The 25428-nt window shown below is 46.5% G+C and overlaps 2 protein-coding genes across 3 annotated transcripts; both read right to left on the bottom strand.

Annotated features, from left to right (window-relative positions):
* Positions 1-421: 421 nt before the first annotated feature.
* Positions 422-4006, bottom strand: si:ch211-222n4.2 (uncharacterized protein LOC101885505 homolog). The gene is made up of 8 exons (XM_036529997.1): positions 3892-4006; positions 3135-3182; positions 2901-2906; positions 2311-2425; positions 1382-1613; positions 862-962; positions 699-755; positions 422-588 (listed from the first exon to the last, which is right to left on the bottom strand). The coding sequence occupies exons 1-8, from the start codon at positions 4004-4006 to the stop codon at positions 453-455; spliced, it is 810 nt and encodes a 269-aa protein (XP_036385890.1). The 3' UTR covers positions 422-452.
* Positions 4007-4757: 751 nt separating this feature from the next.
* Positions 4758-18515, bottom strand: smpd4 (sphingomyelin phosphodiesterase 4). 2 transcript variants are annotated; one of them, XM_036529259.1, is made up of 20 exons: positions 18416-18515; positions 17681-17779; positions 17156-17242; positions 16281-16417; positions 15824-15899; positions 15546-15654; positions 15395-15447; positions 14737-14888; positions 14087-14219; positions 13736-13807; positions 10908-10997; positions 9404-9552; positions 8718-8808; positions 8455-8555; positions 7956-8119; positions 7634-7839; positions 6954-7184; positions 6494-6628; positions 6105-6233; positions 4758-5809 (listed from the first exon to the last, which is right to left on the bottom strand). In XM_036529259.1, the coding sequence occupies exons 2-20, from the start codon at positions 17717-17719 to the stop codon at positions 5489-5491; spliced, it is 2475 nt and encodes an 824-aa protein (XP_036385152.1). In that variant the 5' UTR covers positions 17720-17779; positions 18416-18515; the 3' UTR covers positions 4758-5488. The 2 variants fall into 2 exon arrangements, with proteins under 2 accessions (XP_036385152.1, XP_036385153.1); XM_036529260.1 differs by lacking the exon at positions 10908-10997.
* Positions 18516-25428: the final 6913 nt, after the last annotated feature.

The raw sequence follows: 25428 nt of genomic DNA, 5'->3' as shown, positions 1-25428 counted from the left end.
GTATACTTTGCTGTGTAAGTGCATATATACTTATAGGAAATTTTCCTGGTTAGTTTACATTAAATAAACACTTTTGCTGTTCAGATGTGATTAGTGTGCTACTCATTTCATGAAAAACTGTTGCTTTGCTGCGTCCTTTCCTGTGGATGTTTTTTTTGTCAGTTTGTAAAACCCCAGCTCAAAAATAACCTTCATGCGCAGACAGAGCAGAATCAAAATCCGTTTCTTTAAAGTTTCATTTATAAACAAATGGCAGTTTAAAGTGTACAGTGGATGGAGGTGCATTTCAGGCTTTCGGATACTGAAGCAGTGTCATCGTCGTGGACCCAGCCCTGATTCGTCCTGAAGTGTGCGACACTCACAGGCACTAGAGCCACAAGTTCCTGGTGCTCCTGTGTCCAGCGTCGGAAGGGAGGGGGGATTTGAGTCTCTGGCTGCGCAGTTTGTCCCTCTTAGTGCACCGTCCTCCTCAGACGGCCTCTCTGCACGGCCTGTGTCCTCCGCTGCCGCTCCGCCACGCTGCTGCCCACGCTCTGCTTCAGGGCCGGCAGGACCACCCTCTCCGCCACGCCCACCTGGGACCCCACCCTGCCCAGGGGGAACATGGGAAAATGGAGGCCGCTCATCAGTCTGGGCTGCTGTGCTTCCACACACCCCCCCACAGTACAGCACACCCCCACCCGCCGGAGTTCACTTACAGTCTCTGCTGCAACGGTTTGAGCGGGAGTTTGGGGAACCTCTCTGCTTCTTCGGTTCTGCTGAATCGGGGGACGGAGGTTCTGATCAGAGCTGATGTAGCAGTTTCACAGCAGTAGTGGGGGCATTTACACATATAAATGTAAAACATGAATGAACCCCCACCTGGTTCCGTCGGCCAGGTAGGCCTTGGTCATGATGTACGTCTCTGGGGTGATCTTCTTGCTGAACACGATGTCCCTCAGGACGGCCTTCACGCGCTGGATCTGAAGCGGAACAGAGACAGGTGTATTCTGCTGCAGGTGTGCACGCAGTCGCAGGTAAGAGGAGGAGCCTGAATCTGTTGTGAATATGCACCAGTGATATGTGCAGGAGGGGAGGCAGAGAGAGGGGCAGGAGTAAAACTATTATGGGCTGCTTACACAGGTGACTAAGCAGGTTGTATATGCATTCTAACAAGTTTCCTTTGAATTGAACATGGCTGCTGTTTTTTGTTCTGTAGTAGCAATTAGATACTCAAGGCATCACATAATTATTTAAATTATGTAAACATACAAAATTAAAGCTCATGTACTTTGCAATGAACATCAATACATTTTCCTGAAGGGGGCCAGATGTGGGGTAGGGGGTGTATCCCTGCAGTACAGTACGCTGTGTGTGGAACACGTTGGGGAGCTGTACTCACCTCCTGGGACTGTAGGCTGTTGGCGTTGTAGAGCTGACGGATAATAACCTCACACTCCTGCAGGGTGGGGGCTCGGGGGGGTCGCGAGGGGCCGCTGTGGATGCGCAGGGGCTGCAGGGAGGTGATGAGACCCCCCCTCGGCTCCATGTCCGCTGGGGGTGGGGGCGCTGGTCTGGGCGGGGCCATGTCTGTGTAGTGTTTAGGAGGGGCCTCGCTGTGCTCCGTGCCACAGCTGAAACAAACAGGGAGGCTTTCAGAATGCTCTAACAGCGTCTTCTATATACATACACCCCACTACATACGTGTGTAATATTTATTTTTGTGTTGAATTATTTTCCAGGAGTTTCACTTGATGGCCCCTTTGTGATGGATGAGGGAGTAATGTCCATTTTTCTCCCAGATTCGCCCATGGGTTTTTTGTTTTTTTTTTGTTTCCTTCTAGAACACTTGTGCAGCTTTTTGCAACGGCTTTGGCTGTAAATGCACTATACTAAATGAATGTTGTTGTAAGTGTACAGTACTGCATCAAGTAATGGAAACAAAGTCTTATGCAGATTTCGAACCACAACCGTCTCAGTCCACATGTGCTGGTGTGACAACCAAGTCCCTAGCCAACAGGAACCAGTGGTATTGCTCCTCTGGGTCTAACCTTACTTCCTGTAGCAGATACTCACATGGTCATTCAGGCTACTGAGCTCCGCTGTGGTTACATAACAAACTGTCAGCACTTCAGTGGCACTGAGGTCACCTATCAGCCACAAGGAGCACCAAATGCCTCATATGCGATACCTAAGGTTGCCTTGGCAACTGCAGGCAGGATCAGACAAGCTCAGAATTCCACGAGGTGCGGGAGCCGTCACACTTCAGGCACCCGGGTCTCTGTGTTCATGAGCAGAAATCCTGCTGTCTGCTCAGAGTGTGTTGCTTACCTCAGGGGAGTTCCCTGCGACAGGGGGCTGGCGCTCCGAGCCCTCTCTGGGTGGCCCCCCCTCTGGGCCTGCGTCTCTGTCTGGGGGAGGGGTCGGTTACATCTTCTGCAGGAACCTGAGCAATCGGAACCACACGAGACTGTAGGTTCAGCGAGGCTTTCGCTCTCTCTCACCACCGCCAGCACAAACACAAACTGTCACTCCTTTTCTCATGTGGAAATGTGTCTAATATTACACTGTGGCTACCAGTGAGGAGCAGGGCCCGTAACCAACAGGTTGCTGGTTTGATTCTGCACTGGGACGCTGCTGTTGTACCCTTGGGCAAGGTACTTAATCCACAGTTGCTTCAGTAAATATCCAGCTATATAAATGGATAAAATTGAGAGTCACTCTACTTAAGAGCAAATACTAAATGACAATAATGTAATGTAATATAATGTCTAATGTTTCCTTTCCAGCTTGCAAAACAGTTTCTCAGTTTAAGCACAACCACAGCGTCTGGGTAAGCACTGCTGTGCTACTGTGTAATACTACTGATGCTGATAAAAAGAAGACCTATCCCGCAAGGTCTTGCATGTTAAAAGACTTACCACTCCCTGTAATACACGGGTCACACCATACATTAAGAGCAACTACGTAAAGCCTACACAAGCATTGCACAACAGCTGCATCGAGCATTCATAACATACTATGTATGATATATGACACACTGTATCATGGTGTGATGTGTTATGTAGAGATAAATGTCATGTAGACACTGGCAAAAAAGAAAATAAATACATGTAAGTAAATAGCAGTATTTTGCTGCATCAGTATTTCCATACCTTTTCTGTGAGTTTGTGGTGGATCCATGATCATCTTATAGTGGAGCTCTGCAACAAGATGAGCTTTATTATAGAGGGGTGTTAGTGGACTGAGGAGGTAGAAGAGCTGTAGTCAGACTGTACAAAAGGTAGGCAGGCGTGTTGTAACCATCTCTCCGTCTTGCCTCTCACCGTTTTGTCATTGTTTTGGCTGACAAAGCGTTTGATTCCTTTAGAAAGGATTGGAAAAATCGTCGGTGGGGTAGGATGCCGAAATGCTAGGGATAAGCCGGTCTACCCAGTAATACGACACTCCCGACACCCCCCGCGAACAGCGACCTCCTTTCATTTTCTTGATTCTGTAACGGCTCGTTTCCACGCAACCAGTATCTAGTGTGTCACTTCTTTCAACAGGTGTCTCTTCCTTAGTCCTCTTTGCAGTTATATCGATTATTAAAGAGGTTTTTGCCCTTAAAGAATATTGCACTGAACGTGTAGTGTGGTCTTAGTGACGATTGCAATTAACAACTGACGCGCAGGAGGTTAGCGAACAATGCGTGTTTACTTTGTTCATACAAGCGTGTAAAACTTGATTGTTACCAGATGAACCAGGTTAACTTGAAACAAAAACAATAAAATGATTTGTGCTTTACTGACTTCTCGGTCCTTTCTAACATCAGCATGCCTCTGGAGGATTAAAAATGAATCGATTCGGCTCCCTGCCGTATGTTTATCAAAGTCAAAAGATAAAGGCGCGATATTCAGAGACCCACCTTACCTTTATTTTCCCGTTTCAGCTCGTCTAATTCACGGTGGAGTTTTTCCAACGTATCTTTGTGCTGCCGCTGCAAGAACTGAATATCCCTCTCCAGTGATGCCACTCGCGTATCCATGTCGCCCTGCGCGCAACTCGCTCCCCGGGAGTCCGCGCAGCGTGGATTGGGCAGGGGCTGCAGACGGTCGCGCCGGATCGGCCGTGGGTAATAAGCTTTGTCTAAGCTCCCAACCCGGGACCAGTGCGGTAGATTGCACAGAGGCGGTAAACTGAAGCTGGACATACCCAAAATCGCAACGCGCTGCGTTTCCGGCCAAGTAGCCGGTTAGATTCCTATTCATGCAGTTAACCACTGACGACAAGCAGTTGCCTAAACAAACAATAGCTGGCGCATTCACAGGCTAGCAAGATGAATTATTCGTTGATCTCCATATTCGACAGCTCCTTATGTCAGGTCTATTTTTTGGAATGACTCAGACAGCGCATAGACCTAGCTCCATTGTAAGCCTATATTAAAAGCTGTGAAGTTATCTAACTAGCTGCCTTGTCTACGTAACGCATTCTTCACTGCTACCAGTTCCTCCTGTGTAAACGTTGCTATAACAACCTGACCGCATTGAAAAGGGGGTCTCGTTAAAACGCTTTATAATCATTCATTTCCTCCTGTCCAATGAATGTTTTGTTCATTTCCTCTATAATAAGGAAGGCCACTCACGTGCTGCAAAATAAATAAAAAAGCAAATTTCAGTGCTTAAAGCCAATAAGTGCTGTAGTCCGCTATCATAAACGTGACGAGACTCCATGTCTTTCACTTCGACCTCATTAACTAACGGGAAAAATACAATGACACTCAGTTACAACACCCCTTATTTAATGGCCATAAAAAAGTTGTTTCTGATTACAGACAACTTGGCTTTAACAAGCAACACAGTCGAATTGAGAAAGGTGGCAAACACGACCTCATTTTTAAATGTAGTTAGCTACCAGTCTCTGTCCTTGTGATTATTTTGGCGGCGCTTTAAGCTATTAAACTGTGATTCCATTCACTCCTTTTTCAATCTGTCAGAGCAATGTCTTTCAAATGATAAAAAACTAGATTTAGATTCAAGTAACATTCCAGCAAAATTTAAGATTTTGTTCGTATTTACAATCTTGCAGGGTAACCTCTCCGAAAATCTAAACTTTAATACATTGTTCCTTGCCTCATGGTTAAATCGTCACGCATGCAGAAAAGCAAAGTAGCAGTCCCACAATGGCGAAATGCCCATTTCCATGGATCAAAACAAAGCCTTTCATGGCTTGCTGTCAACAGGTGACACCACCACCCCATCACAATGCACAGTCCACAGGGGGGAGGGGTGTACAGGTGCATTCTGGGCGTTGTGTGAAGGTTACGTACAGCCTGAGGTAAGTTAGGACACCTGGAAAGTGATTTTGGCTTGCTCTGGAACACGGACACATTCAATAGTACAGCAATACATACGACAGTAAAGGAAAGGAACAATATTAATTTTTAGACTTGCAGTGAGGACACTTTTAAAAAGCTATTGCATGAGAGCAATCCACTAATGGGTAAAAGCACAACAATTCTCTTTCTCTGCTAGTGCGTCTTCTGCTTATCTCCAACAATGGTCATGAAAAGTCCGTATAGAACACTAGCTACGAGGATGAGGCCGGTGCTGGACAGGACGCCGAAGGAGAACAGCGTCCCCAGCAGGTAGAGCAGGAACAGGCTGAGCAAGGTGCGGTAGCTGGCCAGCGCTCGCAGGCTGAGTCTCGGTCTCCTCTGCCTCTCCACCGCCCTGCTTGTCATCGGGCTCTTCTGACTCCGCTCCCCAGAGGCGGGGTTGGTGAAGTAGTACCGTCCCAGGCGACCCAGGAAGTCCCGTCGCGAACACAGCGCCTCCATGTGGCCTGCAAACTGCACACATTCACAGAACACTTTCACACTCCAGCCTCTCCTCCCTCTATATGTCAACTCCTACCCTCTGTGCTGGGACGTTATGCTTCTGCTAATCAGCTAAGCAGCTATTTATTCATTGTTTTTCTGACAGTATATATAAAAGCCCTTAAAAGGTGCAACTGGTGTCTCACATCTTTCCCGATGGTTGCACTTTCAGACTAATTTCATTTCTCTGAAGTGCTCCGGAAAGACCACAGCACCAAGCGCACAGTGAATAAATGAGTGACGGAGAAAGACCCTGCCCCAAACGTACCCGTTCGTTAATTAGCGATGCAATCTGATACAGAAGGCGGACTAACAGAGCATTCTCGTAGCTCCTGATGGGCTGCAGCTCAGGGTCTCCCTGATACTCGATCTCAAACCTGCGCAGCCCGTTGATAATCTGAAACAGAGGAGGAGGCATTTTTCATTCACAGACACATTTCTCAGTGAAAACATGAAACGTATCAGTACTGAAGCTTCAGCATCCCAGCCCATTCCTCCTCTCCACGTCCACTACTGACATTAATGAGAACCCTGCTGGTAAGGATACTGACCACAGAAAGGAAGTATACAGTTTCCTGTGTAGGCGTGTCTTTTACCTGCAGCCAAAAGACACGCCTGTGTAGGCGTGTCTTTTACCTGCAGCCACGCCTCTCTCACCTGTATGCGGCCCAGGTCTGTGAGGACCAGCCCGTTCTCTCCCCGAATGCAGTCAGGAAGCTGCCTGGACCCGCCCATGTCGTCCTCTGCCGACGCCATGTTCGCCAGCAGCTGAGACACCTGCCCTGCATTCAGCTACACCACAGGACGAGATGCCGGTGTCAGGGCTCGGCCAGGTCCCAGGGAGGGAGCACAGTACTACAAGGAGGGTTCTGAGGGCCCCTCTCCTTAACTCCAGAGGAAGCCCGTGCATATTAACTCCAACTCTACTCCTGGACCCCAGTGTGTATATTACATACTGATCCATCCTCAGTCTTAATCACATCACTCTCTTGATGATCACCGAATTTCTATGCGTTTATATACTTTTCACTAAGATGTGTGTTTTTTGTTCATGTGGGTTTATTACACTACCCTTCCGTAGCTTTATTCTGTAACTGAGTAAGATATTGACACCCACCCGGAATATCTGACAGAGGTAGTCCAGGGCTCGGTCCAGGAACTCGTGGGTCTTCTTGACGCACTCGCCGGCCTCCTCGGGCTCAGCCCCCGTGTAGGTGTTGTTGAGGTCTGATGCGCCCAGGCCGAACCAGGACAGGAAGGACTGGCTGCCCGCTGCCTCGGCCGAGTGGTCCGATATGCGCTTGGCCGTCTGCCGGGCCTGTGCCATGATCTGGACCAGCTTCAGCACCTGGGGATGTTCCAATAAAAAGAGCAGGAGACACTGAAACACAAAGATTTGCCAAACTGCATTAGCTAGTTAGTATTCACTACATCCTTATGATCAGAATCCCTGTGTAATCCAGGGGTATTCAGGGATATTTTCAGTGCATGATTAAACTTTGCTATGTGTTAAGCAAAAAACATTATCCACAGAGATTTAAAATGATCTCAGTTTATATACATTTTTGTGATCAATTTACACAGTTGGATTTGGATGAGAACAGTTGAATGTAGACACTCCTGAGGTAGAGCAGGAGCTTCTGTGCCAGCGATTCAAATCCACAACCCTGCAGAGTCCAGTGTGCTAAACCCCTATCCCCAGGGTGCTGTCCTTCAGAGTCAGGGTGAGCTGCTTTGCTAATCCCTATGCAGGAACATAAGGGTAGAGGGGCTCCCCCTAGTGGCCGGCCAACTCACTGCGGTGCGCAGCTCGCTGCCGAACATCTGCATGTACTGGCAGTCCTGACCCTCCAGGCTGTAGACGTGGCTCTTGACCTTGAAGACGGCGTCGGCCTCGGCGGGCTGGCGGGAGGACAGGAAGCTGCCGCCGTGAGCCGGGGTGAGGAAGGCCCGGTGCTGCCGGTGGTGGAGGACGTGCTCGGGCTCCAGGAACAGCTGCTCTCCTGCAGGTGCATGGCCGGCGGGAGTTAGCAGGAGTTAGTGGGCGAAGTGACCCGGAGTCGCCGAACTCAACCCCGCAGCCAGCAGGGGGCGTGAGACAGGCCACTTCAACGCTCACCTTTCTGGATCATTTCTGGCAGGTTGGGCTGTGCGAACACTTTGGCCACCCTGAAGACCATGAGCGCGTTCTTGGCGTTGACCAGGTCGGTGCGCACGGCGCGGTTCAGGAAGCCCTGGAACAGTTTGGTGTACATCAGCAGGTTCTCCTGCACGAAGGACGCCCTGGGGGGAGAACGAGCAGACACACCAAATCTCACGCAAACACATGACCACAAATACACAAGGCAACCTTATCACTTGGTCACCGGGATCCATTATTAGACAGAGCTATGAGGAAGGCCTAGCAGGGCTAGCAGTGCTTGCAGATATGAGATTCTGCAACAGCCTCAAGACATCACTCCACTACTGTTTTGTACACAGACGACACTGTAACCTGTGTGTTTAGGGCAATGTCATACACATTTTCAATAGATATATATTTCTATTGTACAGCCTGTAGAACAAACGCTCCAGTCACGTGAATGAGCTAGGCCTACAGGTCAGAGCCGTGTCAGTACCATTTCTCCGGAACGGTCCGGTTCTGTCCGTCTGCTTGCAGGTTGCTCTTCTCTCCTGTATACCGCCAGGGCTGGATGTAGCTGAGCCACGTTTCCAAAACCTGCAGACCAATCGAAAGGGAAGAGCAATTTAAAACAAGTAAAAAGTCACTGGGCTAATCTCCACTACTGTACTGTAGTGTTGAATTGCACTCTGAGGTTAAAGGTGAAATGGAGAGCTGTGTGAAGGCGAGGCCGAGGCGGACGTGTGTTCGGTGACGTACGGCTCTGAAGGAGGCGTCCAGGGGCCAGTGACCGAAGCAGTGCTGGAGGAAGACGTAAAGCTTCTGCTGCACGAAGCGTGAGACGACCACCCTGCAGAGCGACAGAGAGCACAGCGTCACAGAGCGAGCCTCACCCCGCCAGCACGGCCGATCACAGCGCCGCTGCTGTGCACAGAAGCTACCGAACAGGCGAGATTTTAAACATTCCAGGCTGTCTTGCAGAAACATATCTGCTGAGGAAAACGCTACGTACACCCTATTTAGATTAACAGCATGACTAGAGTACATGAATACAGAGGCTCTGTACTGAGGTCGAGTATGCCTACAGGACTACAGAGAGTCTGTGCTGAGGTCGAGTATGTCTACAGGACTACAGAGAATCTGTGCTGAGGTCGAGTATGCCTACAGGACTACAGAGAGTCTGTGCTGAGGTCGAGTATGTCTACAGGACTACAGAGAGTCTATGCTGAGGTAAAGTATGTCTACAGAGAATCTGTGCTGAGGTCGAGTATGCCTACAGGACTACAGAGAGTCTGTGCTGAGGTCGAGTATGTCTACAGGACTACAGAGAGTCTGTGCTGACATGCAGTATGCCTACAGAGGCTCTGCAGATACAGAGTACGACTGTAAAGGCTCTGCACTCGTGGAGCATGTGCTGCTGGAGCCAGACGTTTTGGGGCGCTCACCGTTTGAACTCCTCCAGAGGGCTGGCGTGGGAGTGGGCGGAGGGAGAGGAGGAGATTTGCTCGGGTTTCAGGCTGCTGGAGAAGGCGTGGAGGTGTTTCACCAGGAGTCGGACCACCAGCACGTGCTCCTCTGTGGGACTGAAGGGCTCCTGAAAACCCCACCCCCCCACCAACAAGCCAATCACACATAGGGCACATGAGACACCTCCCAATCACAACCCAATCACGACAGAGGCTCCGCCCACCCACTGATCATCAAATGCACCCCCTCTGCAGAAGGGCTAAACATCCTAAAACCAACCACCCCTCTAACCTGTTTAAACTTAGGCTCAATGCATTGAGCGAATATCGCAACGATAATGGTGTGAAGGCCCTCAGGTTAATTTAGAGTTTGAGTGATAATTTTGACATTACTGTTTTTGTAAGAAGTATTGTGCTGCAGTTTACTTATGAAATGTGTTTTGGCTTGCATGGCTTTTGATGACTGCTCAAAGCTCTCTAACCTGGAGGGCCTTGCCAGTGATGATACGCACAAAGAAATACACACCTTGCACAGACAGGACCATGACCAATGAATCAAGGTGGCGTTGACAGTTTATGAAACCACATATATCTCTCTCTGACGTTTCGGTAAATATGACTTACTAACGGACATCTGCTGTGTTCATTTGCAACTTTAGTCTATCAAACATTTTAAATTAAAAAAAAAAGTAGAGCACTGAGTCACAGTTCTGGGCAATTTGGCACCGATATTTTCTGAAACGTAGTAGTGTTTGCTCTTGAAGAACAACAGTGAACTGAAACACAAACAAAAAATGGCTGACGCTTCAACGTAACAGGTACAAACCTTACACAGAGGTGACACCACACCAACATCAAACGCAACGACACATGCTTTTGAAGAGGGGAAAAAACACAAATGAAACAGGTGGCTCTGGACCCATGCACCCTCCTGCCCTTTCCAGCACATGACCTGTACAACCTGCACATCCAACATTCAAGTGTCAACAGCAGACATCTGTCCAAATGTTACTGAATGTCAGTGTTAGACAACTGAGTGAGGCACCACACTTCCCACAATGCTTTGTGTCTGCCTGTGACCTTTAGCATCATGACCTTTATCGCCATCTCCTGATGGGATCCACCATTGATGAATGCTAAGTGAAACTGGTTGGATGCAATTATTACAAAAAGTGACGAAAATAAGCTTTGTAATGAGTGATTCTGTAAAAATAGCATTTGTAAATGGTGGATTATCTAGCTTGTGCAGAGGTTACGTCAAAGACAAATGAACCAGGGAGCATGAGGATCCAGGGTCACAGCAAAGCATTCTGGGTATCGATATTCGCTACCTCACCGTACACCACCGACGTCCTAGACAGATGTCCAGCCTTGACATGCCTGCTCGACTGTCACTGACCAACGGTTTCTGCCGTACCCTTTCTCACATGCCCTACTGCACCTTACAGGAAGCCAATGGAGTAGAATGAAAAGGTAAAAGTACTTGGTACGTGTGGAGGGTCCCAAAGCCGGGCGAGGCGGGGGCGGAACCCGGCGCGCTGGACAGACTGAGCCGGTACTGCAGCAGCGCCAGCTGGGAGACCCGTCACAACGGAGGAGAGGTGGAGGAGGAGAAGGAGGTGGAGGAGGAGAAGGAGGTGGAGGTGGAGGAGAGAAGGAGGAGGAGAAGGAGGTGGAGGAGGAGAAGGAGGTGGATGTGGAGGAGAGAAGGAGGAGGAGAAGGAGGTGGATGAGGAGAAGGAGGTGGAGGTGGAGGAGAGAAGGAGGTGGAGGAGGGAGGAGGAGAAAACAACAACATAGCAGGAGGAGGAGAGAGAAGAAGGGAGGAGAGAGGGAGAGGGAGAGGGAGAGGGAGAGGAGGGGAGGGGGAGAGGGAGAGGGAGAGGGAGAGGGAGAGGGAGAGGGAGAGGGAGATGGGGAAGGGGGGGAGGGGAGAGGAGGGGTGAAGGAGAGAGCGGAGAGGAGGGGAGAAGAGGGGAGGGGAAGAGAGGGGAGGGGAGGGGGAGGGGAGCGGAGAGGAGGAAGGTAAAAATGAGAGCGAAAGAGAACGGGGGGAAAAGGTAGAAAAGTGCAATCCAAAAAAGGGTTGTGTAGACAAAAAAATGGGGGGAGGAACGAGAAACAAACGACAACAACAAAACAGGTATTGACTGTAGGAACACAGCAGCGTGACAGCTGACTGATGCAGTAGCCCGTTTCAGACCCGAGGGATGCTGCTCGTTTGCAAGTACAGACAAACCCTGTTAATATCCCCACTGCCACATTGACAAAATTAGGGATATTAAGTCAGTGGGTTACGATGAAAACAACATTCAAAATTTGCAAGCTAAAGGCAAGCTGCTTCAGATTAAAAGGGGGTGATGTAAAGCAGGTTGGGGTGCCAAAGGTCACCTAAAGCTGTTCTCTGGAAAACTTTCAATATCTTAAAACCATCACTCAACTTGAACACTGAGCTGGAGCTTGAATTCTGGGACAGCAGTCATCAAATGTACCCCATGAAAACACCAGGCAAGCATGCACCAAGACGATGACCCAGAACTGGCAGGTTTACGCATACATCAAATCATCAAAATGCTTCTGTGGGGCTTTGTTTCTCACAGAACCACTTTAGATAGCCTTTAGGTGAAGAATGAGATACTAACTGGGTCCATCTGTACAGCAGAGCTAATTTTAACACTGCATCCCCTTAATTAGGAAGTAATGTTCACCAAGCAACTCTTGCCCCCGGTACTCCCCCCCCCCCCTTTGTCCCAGTTTGGAGTCGCCAATTGCACTACTCTAGGCTTGTCTCTTCACACACCCTCAGAATTCACATTATTAGTGCTGAAGCAAGCTGAACGCAATCCTGTGACACACTCACATTTAGCCAGCAGCTACGATTCACAATAAGAGCGCCAGCTGGACAATGGGCACGTTCCCACTGATTGGAGGATCTCGCAGGTGTGTCACAAGCTGCTAGGGGGCTTCCACAGCAGCTAGAAGAGCACACCTGAACAATCCCTCTCTATTCTGAGGGGGAAAAAAGCCAGCTGTGTATTGCCACTACTGACTCATTCAGCTTATTTTTCAGCAAATGACACCACTCGGACTTGAACCCGGGTTGTAGGACTCAGCAGAGGCGTCTACACCAGCCAAGCCATTTGGGAGCTTGGGGGAGCACTCTTTATCCAGTGTGACACAGGGGTGGGGGGTGGGGGGCATTACAGTACTAGAACAATGACGCTGTGAGAGTTTTAGGAATTCAGGCAGAAACAGGGACACTGCATCTCTGTTCAGACAACATCCAAAACTCCACCGAGTGAAATCTTCCTTGCCTCCTTCATAATGCCTTAAACTATATCCAGACACCCACAAATTCTTACATGAAACCTGTTTAAAAACACTGTTAGGCAACTACTATAAACAGGCTACCACTTCCCAGAGTGCTTATCCCTACTCTAACTACTGCTCCTGTCAACTGTACATAACAGAGGCTCAAATTCCCCGAGACCTGCAGTAAACCGATGGTGATGAAATGGCGGTAAATGGTGTACCCAGCTGTGGCCCCGAAAGCAGGAAAGCACCCCAGTGGCCAACAGCCAGCGGACAGAGTGAGAGGACAAACCAGGACAGACGAGCCACAGAGACGCATGCCAGAAAGCAAAAGCACTACTACAGGGAAATAAACATGCCGTATCGGTGCAGTCCAAGATCTCATCACAACATCGCCTGTGTGCCCATAATCTACGTGATCTAGAGGAGAGAGACTGCTGCAGAGAGCGGAAATATACCAGTATTTCCCACCAGAGGAATGGTTTCCATGCCTGCTGTGGCATTTGATGGTTTTGACTGATTTGAACATTATGGAGAGAATTATACTTTCTAATGCAGAGCAAATACTGGCATCAAGAGAGCAAAATCAACCCATTCAGAGGTCATTCACAGACACTCACGACAGACTCTACAAACTGCAGGATCCAGGAAGCACTAAATGCCCACATTAATAAGACATTTAATGAACATGCGCACGTGCGTGCATGTGTGTGTGATTATAATTCTTAACTAATAAACACAAATAACTATGAGACAGGAAGGCCCTTGATTTCTGTAGCAGAGATACAATGAGAAGAAGAGGAAAGAATCATTTGCATGATTAACGAGAGTGGGAGAGTTTTTAGGCAGCTGAGCTGTACAGCATGTGTGTGTGTGTGAGTTGGGGGAGGGATTGCAGCCAGGCAGGTCTTTGGGAGAGCCAGGCAATGGCGCTGCAGGTCGGCAGCTAGCCATGTGGTGGGAAGGCAGGGGCGGGACGGGGCGGGGGCAAGCTCTTACCTTCACCTGAGGGGACTGGAGCTTCTGATACATTTCCAGAGAATAGTGATGCAGCCACATCTCTACAAACACCTGGGGAGGCACACACACATACACATCTGGTCCACTGAAGCACACGAATGACTGAATTAATTAAACAGCTGACCTATTTTCAGGCAGACTGCAGACTATCCCTGCTGTACCATGTAATCCCACCCGTCACAAGTACTCAGCTTGTGAACATCAGCTGTGCTGATTTCTGAAGCATATTTTAACATTGTGACATGCAAGCTTTGCCTTCTGTGAGACGCAGAGACCCTGGCTCCAGCTCTGAGCCCAGAGGAGGACGGACAGTGCGCTGCCCAGGCTCACCTGCAGCAGGGTCTCGGACCTCCAGATCTCCTGGGTGGCAGGGTCGGCGTTCACTGAGGGCTGATGGGAAATGTGGCGCTTCAGCAGACTGCTGGTGTGGACGCCGTACCCCATGAAAGGCATGCTGGGGGATCTGGGAAGGGGAGGATATACCCAGGCCAGTGAGGGCCAGACACTGCACCGATTCGCACTCGTGTGTGTGTTTGTGTGTTTGTTTGTGTGTGGGTGTGTGTGGATGTGTGTGAGTGTGTGTGAGTGTGAAGACACATCAGACCCCAATTATTCAATCATTAACAGTTAAGTCTTAGAACATCAAGGGATTAATTTGTTTTTCAAAACTGCATTAACTGTGCTGGCATTAAAGGACACAAAGCACCCATGTGGCACACACATAACTTCAGCATTTATAACGATGTTGACAGGAAGTTTGTTCAGTGATCCTGACATAGACGCTCTCTGCTTGAACGCAGACATTTCAATTTCTTTGGATGACCACATGACCTGCGTGTACCTGTCTGGATGCTATTTGCGTGTACTTGTCCAGATGCTGTAACACCCACTTGCTTGAATGTTACCTGTGTACCCCTGTCTGGTTGTTACATGTGAATACCTGTTCGAATGGTACCTGTGTACACCTATTCTTATATTACCTGGGAGCAGGAGGTGCCACAGTGCCTCTTGCATCTGAGAAGGGAGATGGGGGCACGTTCCCTTCTGTGGGCAGGAAGTACTTCAAGTAGACGTCCACCAGGACAAAGTAGGCACTGTCTGACATGCTCACGTGTGGCCCTGGGGGATAATTCTGCACATGAAAAATAAAAAAAATACAGACAGAAAAGGTCAGTCTCCTTCTAGAGAATTACAGGAAATTTTTAGGGCAAAATGTTTACCTCTAAATCTGAGCACCTAAATGAAACTAGCCAGCTAGTAAGCTATCTTTTAATTCTTCAGAAACCAGTTCCAAAAAACCTACTCGTCTTGAAGCAAAGGCAGTTTAACCAAGCTAACAAACTAGGTTAACATTTGTACATTAACTAACAATGACAGCAATGAGAAATATCCAGCTGTAACTGTAACTGATGTAACTTGCTCTGTATAAGAGCATCTGCTAAATGCTAGTAATTCAATGTAATGCAATGTAATTCAGATGAACTGGTGACACATCACACAGCCAAACCTGACAGTATAATGTTAACTAGCTATATCCATCTCTTTTTCTTTTTGGCAGAACATAATTTGTGTATATGATGTTTCATTCATCCTTTAGTAAAGTAAAATGCCAGTATGACAATAAAACCCAGTGCTTACCCTTGGAGCAATGAGGCTTGTGGCAAAATAAAACATGTAATATTCAAAGGGATCTGTGGGGAAAGTTAAGGAGTTTCCATTTGGCTCAGATAGTCAAGGCACCTGGCCAGTGAGAGGAGTGGATTTCATTTAGCCAAAGAGCAAAGGATACTGAGAGACAGACTGAGGCTCATCAGCCCAGACAGCGGGAACTGGAGCTTATTGTGAAAAAGCGGGCAGTCTGGGAGGACGCCTTCCTGAATGGCTGCTCTCACAGGACCCTGAGAGAGAGAGAGAGACAGCAGACCATTCCACTGTAACACTGCAGCTGCATGGGCTGAGATCTCTCAATCAGACCTTTCCTGCGACAGGAATAACTATGCTGGATGAAAAGAACATGCGGTTTTCTCCACCGATGTAATCCTGTAAACAGCTGACTTCAAAACTTACTGGGAGGTAGGTGACAGGAACCTCATACTTATACTCTTCGGCTTGCAGCTTGTATACCAGCTTCATCATAGGGCCACTAGGAGCAAACAACAAGCAAACCTTACTATGTAACAACATGACAAAGATGAAGTCTGACCTCAGACTAACTTAATCAGAACCAGCTACTCACTGTCATTATCATGGCTGGTAACCTGCCCAGGAATGGGCATTTCTACCACTTAAGATCCCAATGGAAAGTTAATGCAACGGTCAAAGGTATCAGCAAATGCAAGCAGGTCAACCTCACTTGGGCAGAAACAGCAAACTACAGAAAGCATTACCACTGACCATTCTCAGCAGTCTTAACACTTGACGCAGAGGCCTAACGCCCAACACTCAATGCAGTGGTCCTAAAGCTTTAAGCAGTGATTACAGTATAAAGCTCGATGCAGTGGTCCTAACGCTCGATGCAGCCCACCTGGGGTCCAGGAACTCCATGACGATGCCGTACTCATTGGTGCGGGCCTGCAGAAGCCGCAGATTCCAGCCCACGATGATGCCATCCAGGCTGCCGAAGATGCTCTCCACCAGCCAGGGAAACACCAGGTGCAGCTCCTGAAAAGAGATGCAGCACCTGTGTCACCTCAGGTCTGACCGTGCACAATCCCAGAGTCTCACATTCTGATATTCACACAAACACTGCCATTTTTCACACCCCAAGCACATAGTTAAACTTCATTATATTACATTAAAGTACATTACACTGCATTAATTTAGCAGTTGCTCCTATCCAGGGCGAATTCCAGCACAAAAGACCAGAAGTGTATCCATTCAAGTTGAATGAGCAACAGTGTCAGACCAGGCTAACAACACTCCCAGACCAGTGAGTGTGATCACAACACTATTCAAGCTGTACCACAAGTTAACTTGTTCAACCTGACTTCACGCTCATTATTTAAACTCACTGGACTCGATTAACCAAATAAATGGCTTGATATGAAGCCTGACACCTTACAGGCCAGGTGCAGTGGATTAAAGTGGTGTCAGAGCACCATCGTTCCCCCACAAACATAAGCGTGAGCACAGGTTCAGCTAAACACGACTTCTGAATTACATTCAGCTCCCGTTCTGTGCTCGCAACCTACACTGATGCTGTGGGTTACAGTGAGAAAGTGGGCTCCCCGCGGGCGCGCGCGCACACACACACACACACACGCACACCCGCATGCGCGCACACACACACACACACACACACAGCCCCTAGGTGACCCCACTCCTCAACAGCACAGCACAGGATGAGAGCCCTGCATTCTGGACACTGGCACATTTCCCGCCCCTTCCCCACTACTGCACCTTAGCGGGGTAGTCGTCTATCACCTTCACCAGCTCCTGACATCGCTGGAGGAGGGGCTTGGTCGTCCAATCAGCTTTCAGATTGGCCTGAGAAAAGATGCACCAGCCTCAGATTCACGGTCATTACGTACATTCATTAATTTGGCAGATGTTCTTCTAGAATGACTTACACAAACTGCATTCAACAGAGATATTGAGTAGATACTGAATCACTGAAATACAGTGCTACCGTGGGAGACATTGCCACAAAGCGCGCAAGTGCTGTCCTAAGGCACACAACGATATCCTACAGCTATCCTAACCTCATAGCCTAACAGCCTGATGACAATCACATTCATCCCATCTTACAATCGTAGTTTATAAACTATTACACATTTACGAATGACAAAACGGAGACGTATCAATGCGAAGGAAAAGTACAGCAACTCAACGCACTGTATTAAGTGACATACAGGGGATGCCTCGGACACAACAAATTGCCCCCACTACAAGGATTTGAGAACCAAGAAGCACTGGCATACTGACCAGCAGGAAACTGGGCTGCTGCAACGCCGGGGTGGCCATGGATGGCGCACTGTCCGCAGTGCAGACTCTAAACGCGAAAAGTCAGAATCCACCCGACACCTGGAGATGACCTGTACGTTTAAATACACCAGCAATTTAGCTCGCCAACGATGTCTTCTGCCATGATCGCTAACGCTAGCGAACTCCACGTGAGTACAAAATCAAATCCCATTTGACAGTGTCTAACTATTTTGCTACCAGTTAGCAGGCTAGCGGTTTAAACTAGCTAGCCAGCAACTACCATTTAAATATAATGTAACTAAGTGTGTTCTAAACATGCAATGGGTCTAGTTAGCTAACTGGCAGCGCATGGTATCGTAACGTAATCAACTGCACAGAGACTGCTCTTTGTGACATTGTGATTAAAAGTAGCTTTAGTCATGTTGCGCATTTGCCTATACAGCTAAATAGCAAACGCATGTGCTTAGTTAATAAGTTAACTGTAACTACCTAGCAGCTAGCTACGATAGCTAACACCAATACAGTCAGCTAGTCAGCTATTACTGGGAGTTATCTGAGGTAAGTAATGTTAAGTTAGCTAACTTAGTTAGCAGGCTAGCCACCTAGCTACGGTGACAGTGTCATCTGCTACCTAGCTGTTCGGCTACTGGCATCAGCCGACATTCAGCAGGTTTACGGTATACATCCTAACACAAAAATACCGTTTAACGGTTACTGTTGTTTGAGTTATCTTACGTCTCGCTTCTCTCCTCAGCCTGATCGTTTTAACTGCTTCCAGTTCCAATCTACCGCGTTTCCGTCCAAACGTAGCGGCCACTGAGCAGCAGCAACATGAACTACATGACGTCATTTCCTTAGAACGCCATGGGGTATCCGTTACAAAGCTTTACAACGGGTTTTCATTTGTATCTGGGAATTGGAGTCCAAAGCTGATTTAAAAAATACCATACGTGATAAACACATACATTCATGATAGACTACATTTCCCAGAAGCAGACTTAAAGACTATATCATTGTGCCTTTTGAACTTCATATATCAGATCACTGCGGGATCGAGAACAACAGCGCCACCTAGCTAGTTTACGTTCGGTATGAATTTTAAAAAGTTTTAAAAACAAACAATAAGTTCGATGTAAGATTTTAATACATAAGTACTCCTCAGAGACCGACCACAGTAAATAGAACGCGATATGGTTTTGCTGACGAGATTGCAGTTTAGTGAATAAAAAAGGTTGGCTAAGTTGTGCGAAAGCTGAAGTCATGCACTTGTGACTTCGGTAATGTTAGGCTTTAAGCATAACAGATACGTGTAAGGTCCCTTTAAAACGGTTAAAAAGATTTTAAAAGTTTCCGTAATACATAGGCTCCTTAAATTAGATAACATAATTGAATTATATTATAATAAGAGTTAAAAGTACTTTAAACACTTTTGCACTCAAAGATTAATCAAGACCTTTAGTATACCAAACGCACACAGGCCTACACTGCAGGAATTTTTAATGTTAGAAAAAAAAACATTACCTAGTAATCACACGGTCCAAGCATGTCTGTGAGGCGCATGGCAATGATAAATTAAATAGCCTACTGAGTTAGTAAAATAGTTTTGAAGTAAAAGATTATGCTCCTGTTCTCACAGTACACAAGTCTCGCTGTCACCTGCATTGTTATACAAAATGGAACCCCAGCATAATTAGTCAAATTAATTAATGGTGAGTGTGGACTAGGCGGAAAAACTCACATTTAATTATAATGTGATGCTTTATGAAATATTATCCCGTATTTAAAATGCCTGGAATGTTGCAGAACATTATATTTGCAAGTGCTGGGTAGATATCTGCATCATGTAATATTTAGATGATTGAAATAATTCTCTTCCACCGCATTGCCGTTAGGTGGCAGTAAGGCACCGATTAAAACTCCTATGACATATGAAGCGCTCTGGTAAAATTAAAACGATACGTTTCGATGTAAATCCAAGGGGTAGGATATACAAACACACACACACACACACACACACACACATTTTTGCTGTTTGGGAGTGATTTATAAGCATAATGTTACTAATTTATTTGGCAGATGCTTTTATCTAGAGCAAGTAACAAGGCTGTTATGACAAGATACATGAAATCTATACTCCCATGGCATTGAGTCCCAGACCTTGGAATCTATACTCCCTGAGCATGAATTGCGCATTAACAGTTTGAGAAACATCTGGCACATTACACCAGAGGCTATGGCTTTTGCAGCCTGGATTTTAGATAAAAAATTTGTATCTTGGAATATGTAGCCTATGTGATGCTGTCAACTGGAATTAACTATAAATATCACAGTCACAGTTACCCTTGAAATGTTCACATTGTAGTTTCTATAGCCGTAGAAACCCACATGCTGAACAAATCCAGGTTGTCATAGCTCTTTAAATCTGTGCATTGCAAAAATCAGTCACTACAGCCCTTGGGATCTTCGTGGTTTGCAGATTATTTTATTCATGCCTTGAAACACAGCAAAGATGCGTGTAAAAGAGTGCTGACACAGCCCTTCAAGGCTGTTGTGTCAGTTCTACGTGGAGTCTACTCTGGGGAGAAAGTGGCAGGAATTGCAGGAGTAATATTCGTATCGGGTTTACAAACCGGGGCTTTGAATTACCGACTGAAACGGCAAAGTGACAAATTTTCGATGACTTGAATAACTCCCAGGGCCCCTTTAAAATACCTCGTCGTTTTGTTACCGGGGGAAATTTAGTTCCTGAGAATACCCGTCAATGTCAGATTGAGAAAACAGGTTTAAATGACTCCAGCTCGTCACGAGGGATTCCAGCATCAAAACCCGCAACGTCTTTTTGTCTGCTATGCTTACATTACTCGGGCTATAAAAGTGAGATGCAAATGTGGGAGAGTCCGAGGGGCGCCTTGATTTGTCCTGTATCAGAGTCTCCGCTGACAATGCAGCGCTGGAAACGTTTAGAAACAAATAAAGCCGCAGCTGCACCGCTGCGCGACTCGCGTTGAAACCTGCGGTGCGGCTCCCCGGGGAAAGTGCGCGCCTCTGTCTTTACTCAGAGTCACGGGACCTTCAGAGCTGACAGAACATTACAGAAACACCACTCGCATCAAACGCAATGCAAATGCGCTGCAAACCCGGCTGTGAATGTACCCTCTGTAGGATTCAACGAAAGAGAATGAAGGAAATAAGAGAAACAAAGTTCAAATTCTCACTCACATATGCACTACATATCCCCTGCAGTTGCTTCCCACGGGGTAGGCTAGTTCATTGTAGGAGTGGACAAATGTGCAATATTGAATTTATTTGATATTGGACGCAGCTGCAGTAAACGTAAATGTCTCATTTTTAGTAAGATGGATGATGCAGCCACTGCATGCATAGCTTTGGTCAGGCTGCTGAGGACGTGCGGTGGATTGACTTTGAAGAAGACTGAATGAGCTCGTATAGATTGTAAAAGGACAGTAGTCTATTAATGAGAGACAATGGCTAATGTAGATAAAATGTGCTGCCTATATTGTCACTTGTTTAACAATACTAATTAATCCTGTTGAGGCTATTGTATCACTGCTATACATTTAAAGACTGTTGTTCCTGGCCTTTCTTTCTTTATTTATTTCTTTCTGCTCTTGCTTTCTTACCCATGATAGCATTGTTCAATTTTGATTGAATTTCACTCACATCTATTGGTCAGAGTCTTGAGAATTATGCAAAATACTCTTTTTTTTGCCTTAGGTCCCACAGCATGCTAAATGTGGCCACCAAAATAATTTTTTACGCATGTAAATGAATTTCTCCTACACACACCCATTTATTTCACATTTGGTGCACTCACCAGGCATCGACTGAAGACACATGCAAATTCTGGTCATAGCTTTAGGTCCTTGACCACACCCAGCCAAACCAAATATGATCCCCAAACATTGCCATAACTTTTCACAGTGCTGCCCAACCTAATTTTTTATGTTTATGGCTCATAGTGTCTAAATATGTGTGAAAACATTTTCATAAGCCTCAGTGGGAAATTAAGCTTTACATGGCTGGCTGCTCTCGTGTTTTTCAGTCAGGCATTCCTTCCAGCTACCAAAGCCTTGGAAATCCTCAGGACCCTGGACAGCAGGGGCCCTGTAACCCTGCATGCACACCTGGAGTTACCTGGTAGTCAGCTCAGGTGTGGCTCGTTGCTGTTTGCTGTTATCAGGCCCTGTATAAAACCGCTGCTGGTGTGTCTTGTTGCTTTTGTCTCAGAGAAGAGGAGATGCAAAGGTCTTCTTTGCCTCACGGTTTGGGTTCATTTTTCCAACCCTTTTGTTGCTGTGTGTCTCCTCATTAACCAACTTATGCTCATCTTCTAATAGGGTGTTCATGTCCAATCGCCACCCGGCATGGAGCCCGCTACTGCCAAACTGATCATTCAATTTCCACACATGTATACTGCAAACTTACTGCACTGGCTATTACAACTGATGACATCTGTTTGGTTGATGAAACTACATCATGACTGGTGGCAGTTAAACGTGCGTACACATGGGCATGATTTCATAGAACATTACTGTTCCCATCAAATAAGTGGTTAAAAACTTTATTTTACAGACTATAGCAGAGGGCTGTTCTGTTTTACTGTGATTTTGAGTTATCATGGAGAATTATGAGGAACTGAATTCCCAAATGTGTGTTCTCGCTGAGTGCCTCTTCATGTGAGGGCTTTGCATGGTTCAGACAGGTACCCTGATATTCGGGAGCAGACACTAATTACCCTCATGTGAATTCAAACTAACTGGAGATTAAGAGCCTGTCTCATGTCTCCATCTTATGTCTCCCCCTCCCACAAATGATCGTGTCTTTTCAGGTTGGACATTGATGGTAAAATCAAATCAGATGTGGGAGATTTCAGTATGGGAATCTGGGTGGCAGGGGAAAAGTACCCGAGCAATCACACTAAAATGGCAGATTCGCTTTCTGTCAAATTGTGATGTGCACAGGTATGTTTTTACCAGAAAAAGCATATTTTCATTTAGGAGGAGTTTGGCCTGTATGTCTCCTGTAGTCTGCCATCTGTAAATACGTAAAAAAAAGATAAATAGTATACAGCATATCATGAAAAATATGTAATACTGTGTGTGAAAATGCTAACATGTGAGAAATATTTGGAACAATCAATCAAACCTAAAAATATACGTCTAAAACACAAGTAGATTCATCCTACCTTTTTATGTGTAGATATGTACAGTATGTGCTTCAACATCCTATGTTGTAAAATGAATTTCACAGTGTGCATACAAGTGTTAATAAATATGGCACACATACATAATACATGAATTGAATAATATCTTTTTTCATATCTTTTTTTTAATATCTTTTTTTCTTCCACACACATTGACCTGTAAGTGTTAAAAACATTTCATCATTCACTCTTTCTGTGGCCCCTTGTTACTTTCACACAACAGTCTGAACAATGTTGCCTCCACATTGTGGAAATGTTACATGATTGTTCCAGTGGTACTGCCATGCCATGAGCATACTGGGATAGAATCCTCAAAGGCTGATGGAAAAATGAAGTGAAAAGAGATGTACTGTAGATCCCCCAGGGGGCGCTCTAAGCTACCAGAAAAGCGCAGTGTCTTTGCTGCTGATGACAAACCATTGGCCCTTTCAGCTTTTCTCCCCACCCTTACTTTGGTTTTTCCCTCCCAAATGCCCCTGACTTGGATACACAGCAAAGAAAGGTGACCACTTTTATACAGCAGGTACGCTGTCTGCTGGTAAATGTTCCTTTTATTTAATTTAGGCCTCATTTGTGGGCCATTTTAGCACCCGAACACAAGGGAAATGGCATCAGTAGGCAGGCTGATTCCCTTGTCATTTATCTGGACCAGCAGTGTCTCCTGTAGAGGAGCCAGGTGGCACTAAGACATTGATTCATTTTCTCACTGATAGATTTGGGTCTCTTCACACCCTCACTGACCAGGTTATCAAGAGCTGGGCAGGAATCAATTAACCAATCAATTACTGCTATGGAGTAGAGGTATCTCTCTCCTTCTCTGTCTCTCTCTCTCTTTCTCTCCTTCTCTCCTCACTCTACTCAGAGCACTTTAGAGAATAAACAACAAACAGGGAAACAAACAGAAACACCCCATCCAATTTCATTCCAATTTGATTTCACTTAGTCTGCTTAAGTTGAATTGGTCCAATCAGATCCAGTTAGAGGGCCTGCTGGCACATGTGTATTCCAAGAGAAGACTCTGCAGGTCCCTCTGTGAAAACAAATAAAACCGTGCCCCATTAGAGCTTAGTTAATACTTACAAACATTCTTCAGCAAACATTCACCAGTATCTATGCTTAGTCCTTCAAGCTTAAAGCATAACACTCCTCCAAAAACAGCAAAATGCTCCTCCAAACATAATATAATGCACTTCCAAGCACAATACTATAACACAGGGACAAAACACATCTCCAGACACTTCTGAATAAAATGGCACAACGCTGCCAAGACTGTAGCATTATGCACTTCCAAAACAGAGTTCAAAACCCTTCAAAACATAGTGCATAACACTCCTTCAAACACAGTGACAGGATAAATCCCCAAACACTTCCAAATGCGAGCCGTAATTCACCTCCAAACATCATAGTCTTTTACAAACACAGCATAATGTGTCTCAAAACAGAGTGGACCCTGCCCTTGGCACACTGGCGATGGTGGCAAAGAAAATGATTATTAACTGGGGAAAAAAAAGCAATTTGGGAAGTCCTCCCTTTCCCCTTCGTGCGGTGAGTGGAAGCTCTTATCAGTGCTCTGGGGTCCTGAGGACTTTCCTCTCAGGCTGAATATTTTAGAGGTGAAAGTCTGAGCAAACTGTCGCCCGCCATGCAAAACTTCCAGAAAGCGAAACAGGTCACGGCTCCCCCGCGCTGATAAGGGGAGTGTTTCATAAAAGTTAAAATGGGGAGAAAATATCACATTTTTTCCCCAGCCTCCCTATCGGAATTACTGAGCTGCCAGTCAAAATATCTAGAGAATACCTGATCTGATAACTACCTGTCTGTCGCCATTTTTCTCCCCGACAAACGCTATTTCTGGTGCAGAAAGGGCACTGTGTTATTGAAATTCAGTAGATGCCTATTGGAACATATAAAACCAAAAATTCCCAAACACTTTCTCTGCTACCATTTCTTGTCAGACTACAGAGGGTATTAATTTTATTTTGTCCACATTCAAGGATTAGAAGAAGCAACTGCAATCAGATCCTGCCTGTCCAGCCAGCACTTACAGCTGTGAGGGTTGTAGGCAGTGCATACATTCTTCAGTGATCTGCAGTGAGTGTCTGAGCTCAAAACTTAATTTTGGAAAACAACAAAAATAAACCAAATCTTCTCTGACATGCCCTTTATTGTGTTGTGTGTGTACTCAGGGAATTTGAGACCCTATTTTGTGCATCTTATTTGAATTTTATTCCGTAAAGCTCCGCGGGGACTCTTGGTTTAATTCAGTCTGGTTCGCAGAGAGTGACTGACGTACCTTGGGATTCTTGTCCCGTGCGTCTCCTCCTGGCTTTTGGGAAAAGTCTCTGCAGCTCCCTTCGAGCAGGGGCGACCGGCGGTCAAACGAAATGACGACCCTGTCGGAAAGCATCAGAAAATGCGCAGCTTTAATGGTGGGGGGCGCTAATCTGGAGCGGCTATCTGGACAGGCTGAAGCCGCCGTGGGGCGGCGGGAGGGATGGAGCCGCGGCCCTGCCACAGTCATTAT

Source organism: Megalops cyprinoides, chromosome 5, assembly GCF_013368585.1.
Source record: "Megalops cyprinoides isolate fMegCyp1 chromosome 5, fMegCyp1.pri, whole genome shotgun sequence".
Taxonomy (NCBI): Eukaryota; Metazoa; Chordata; class Actinopteri; order Elopiformes; family Megalopidae; genus Megalops; species Megalops cyprinoides.
The sequence above is the reverse complement of the archived record's forward strand: the minus strand, read 5'-3'. Positions and strand labels throughout refer to the sequence as shown.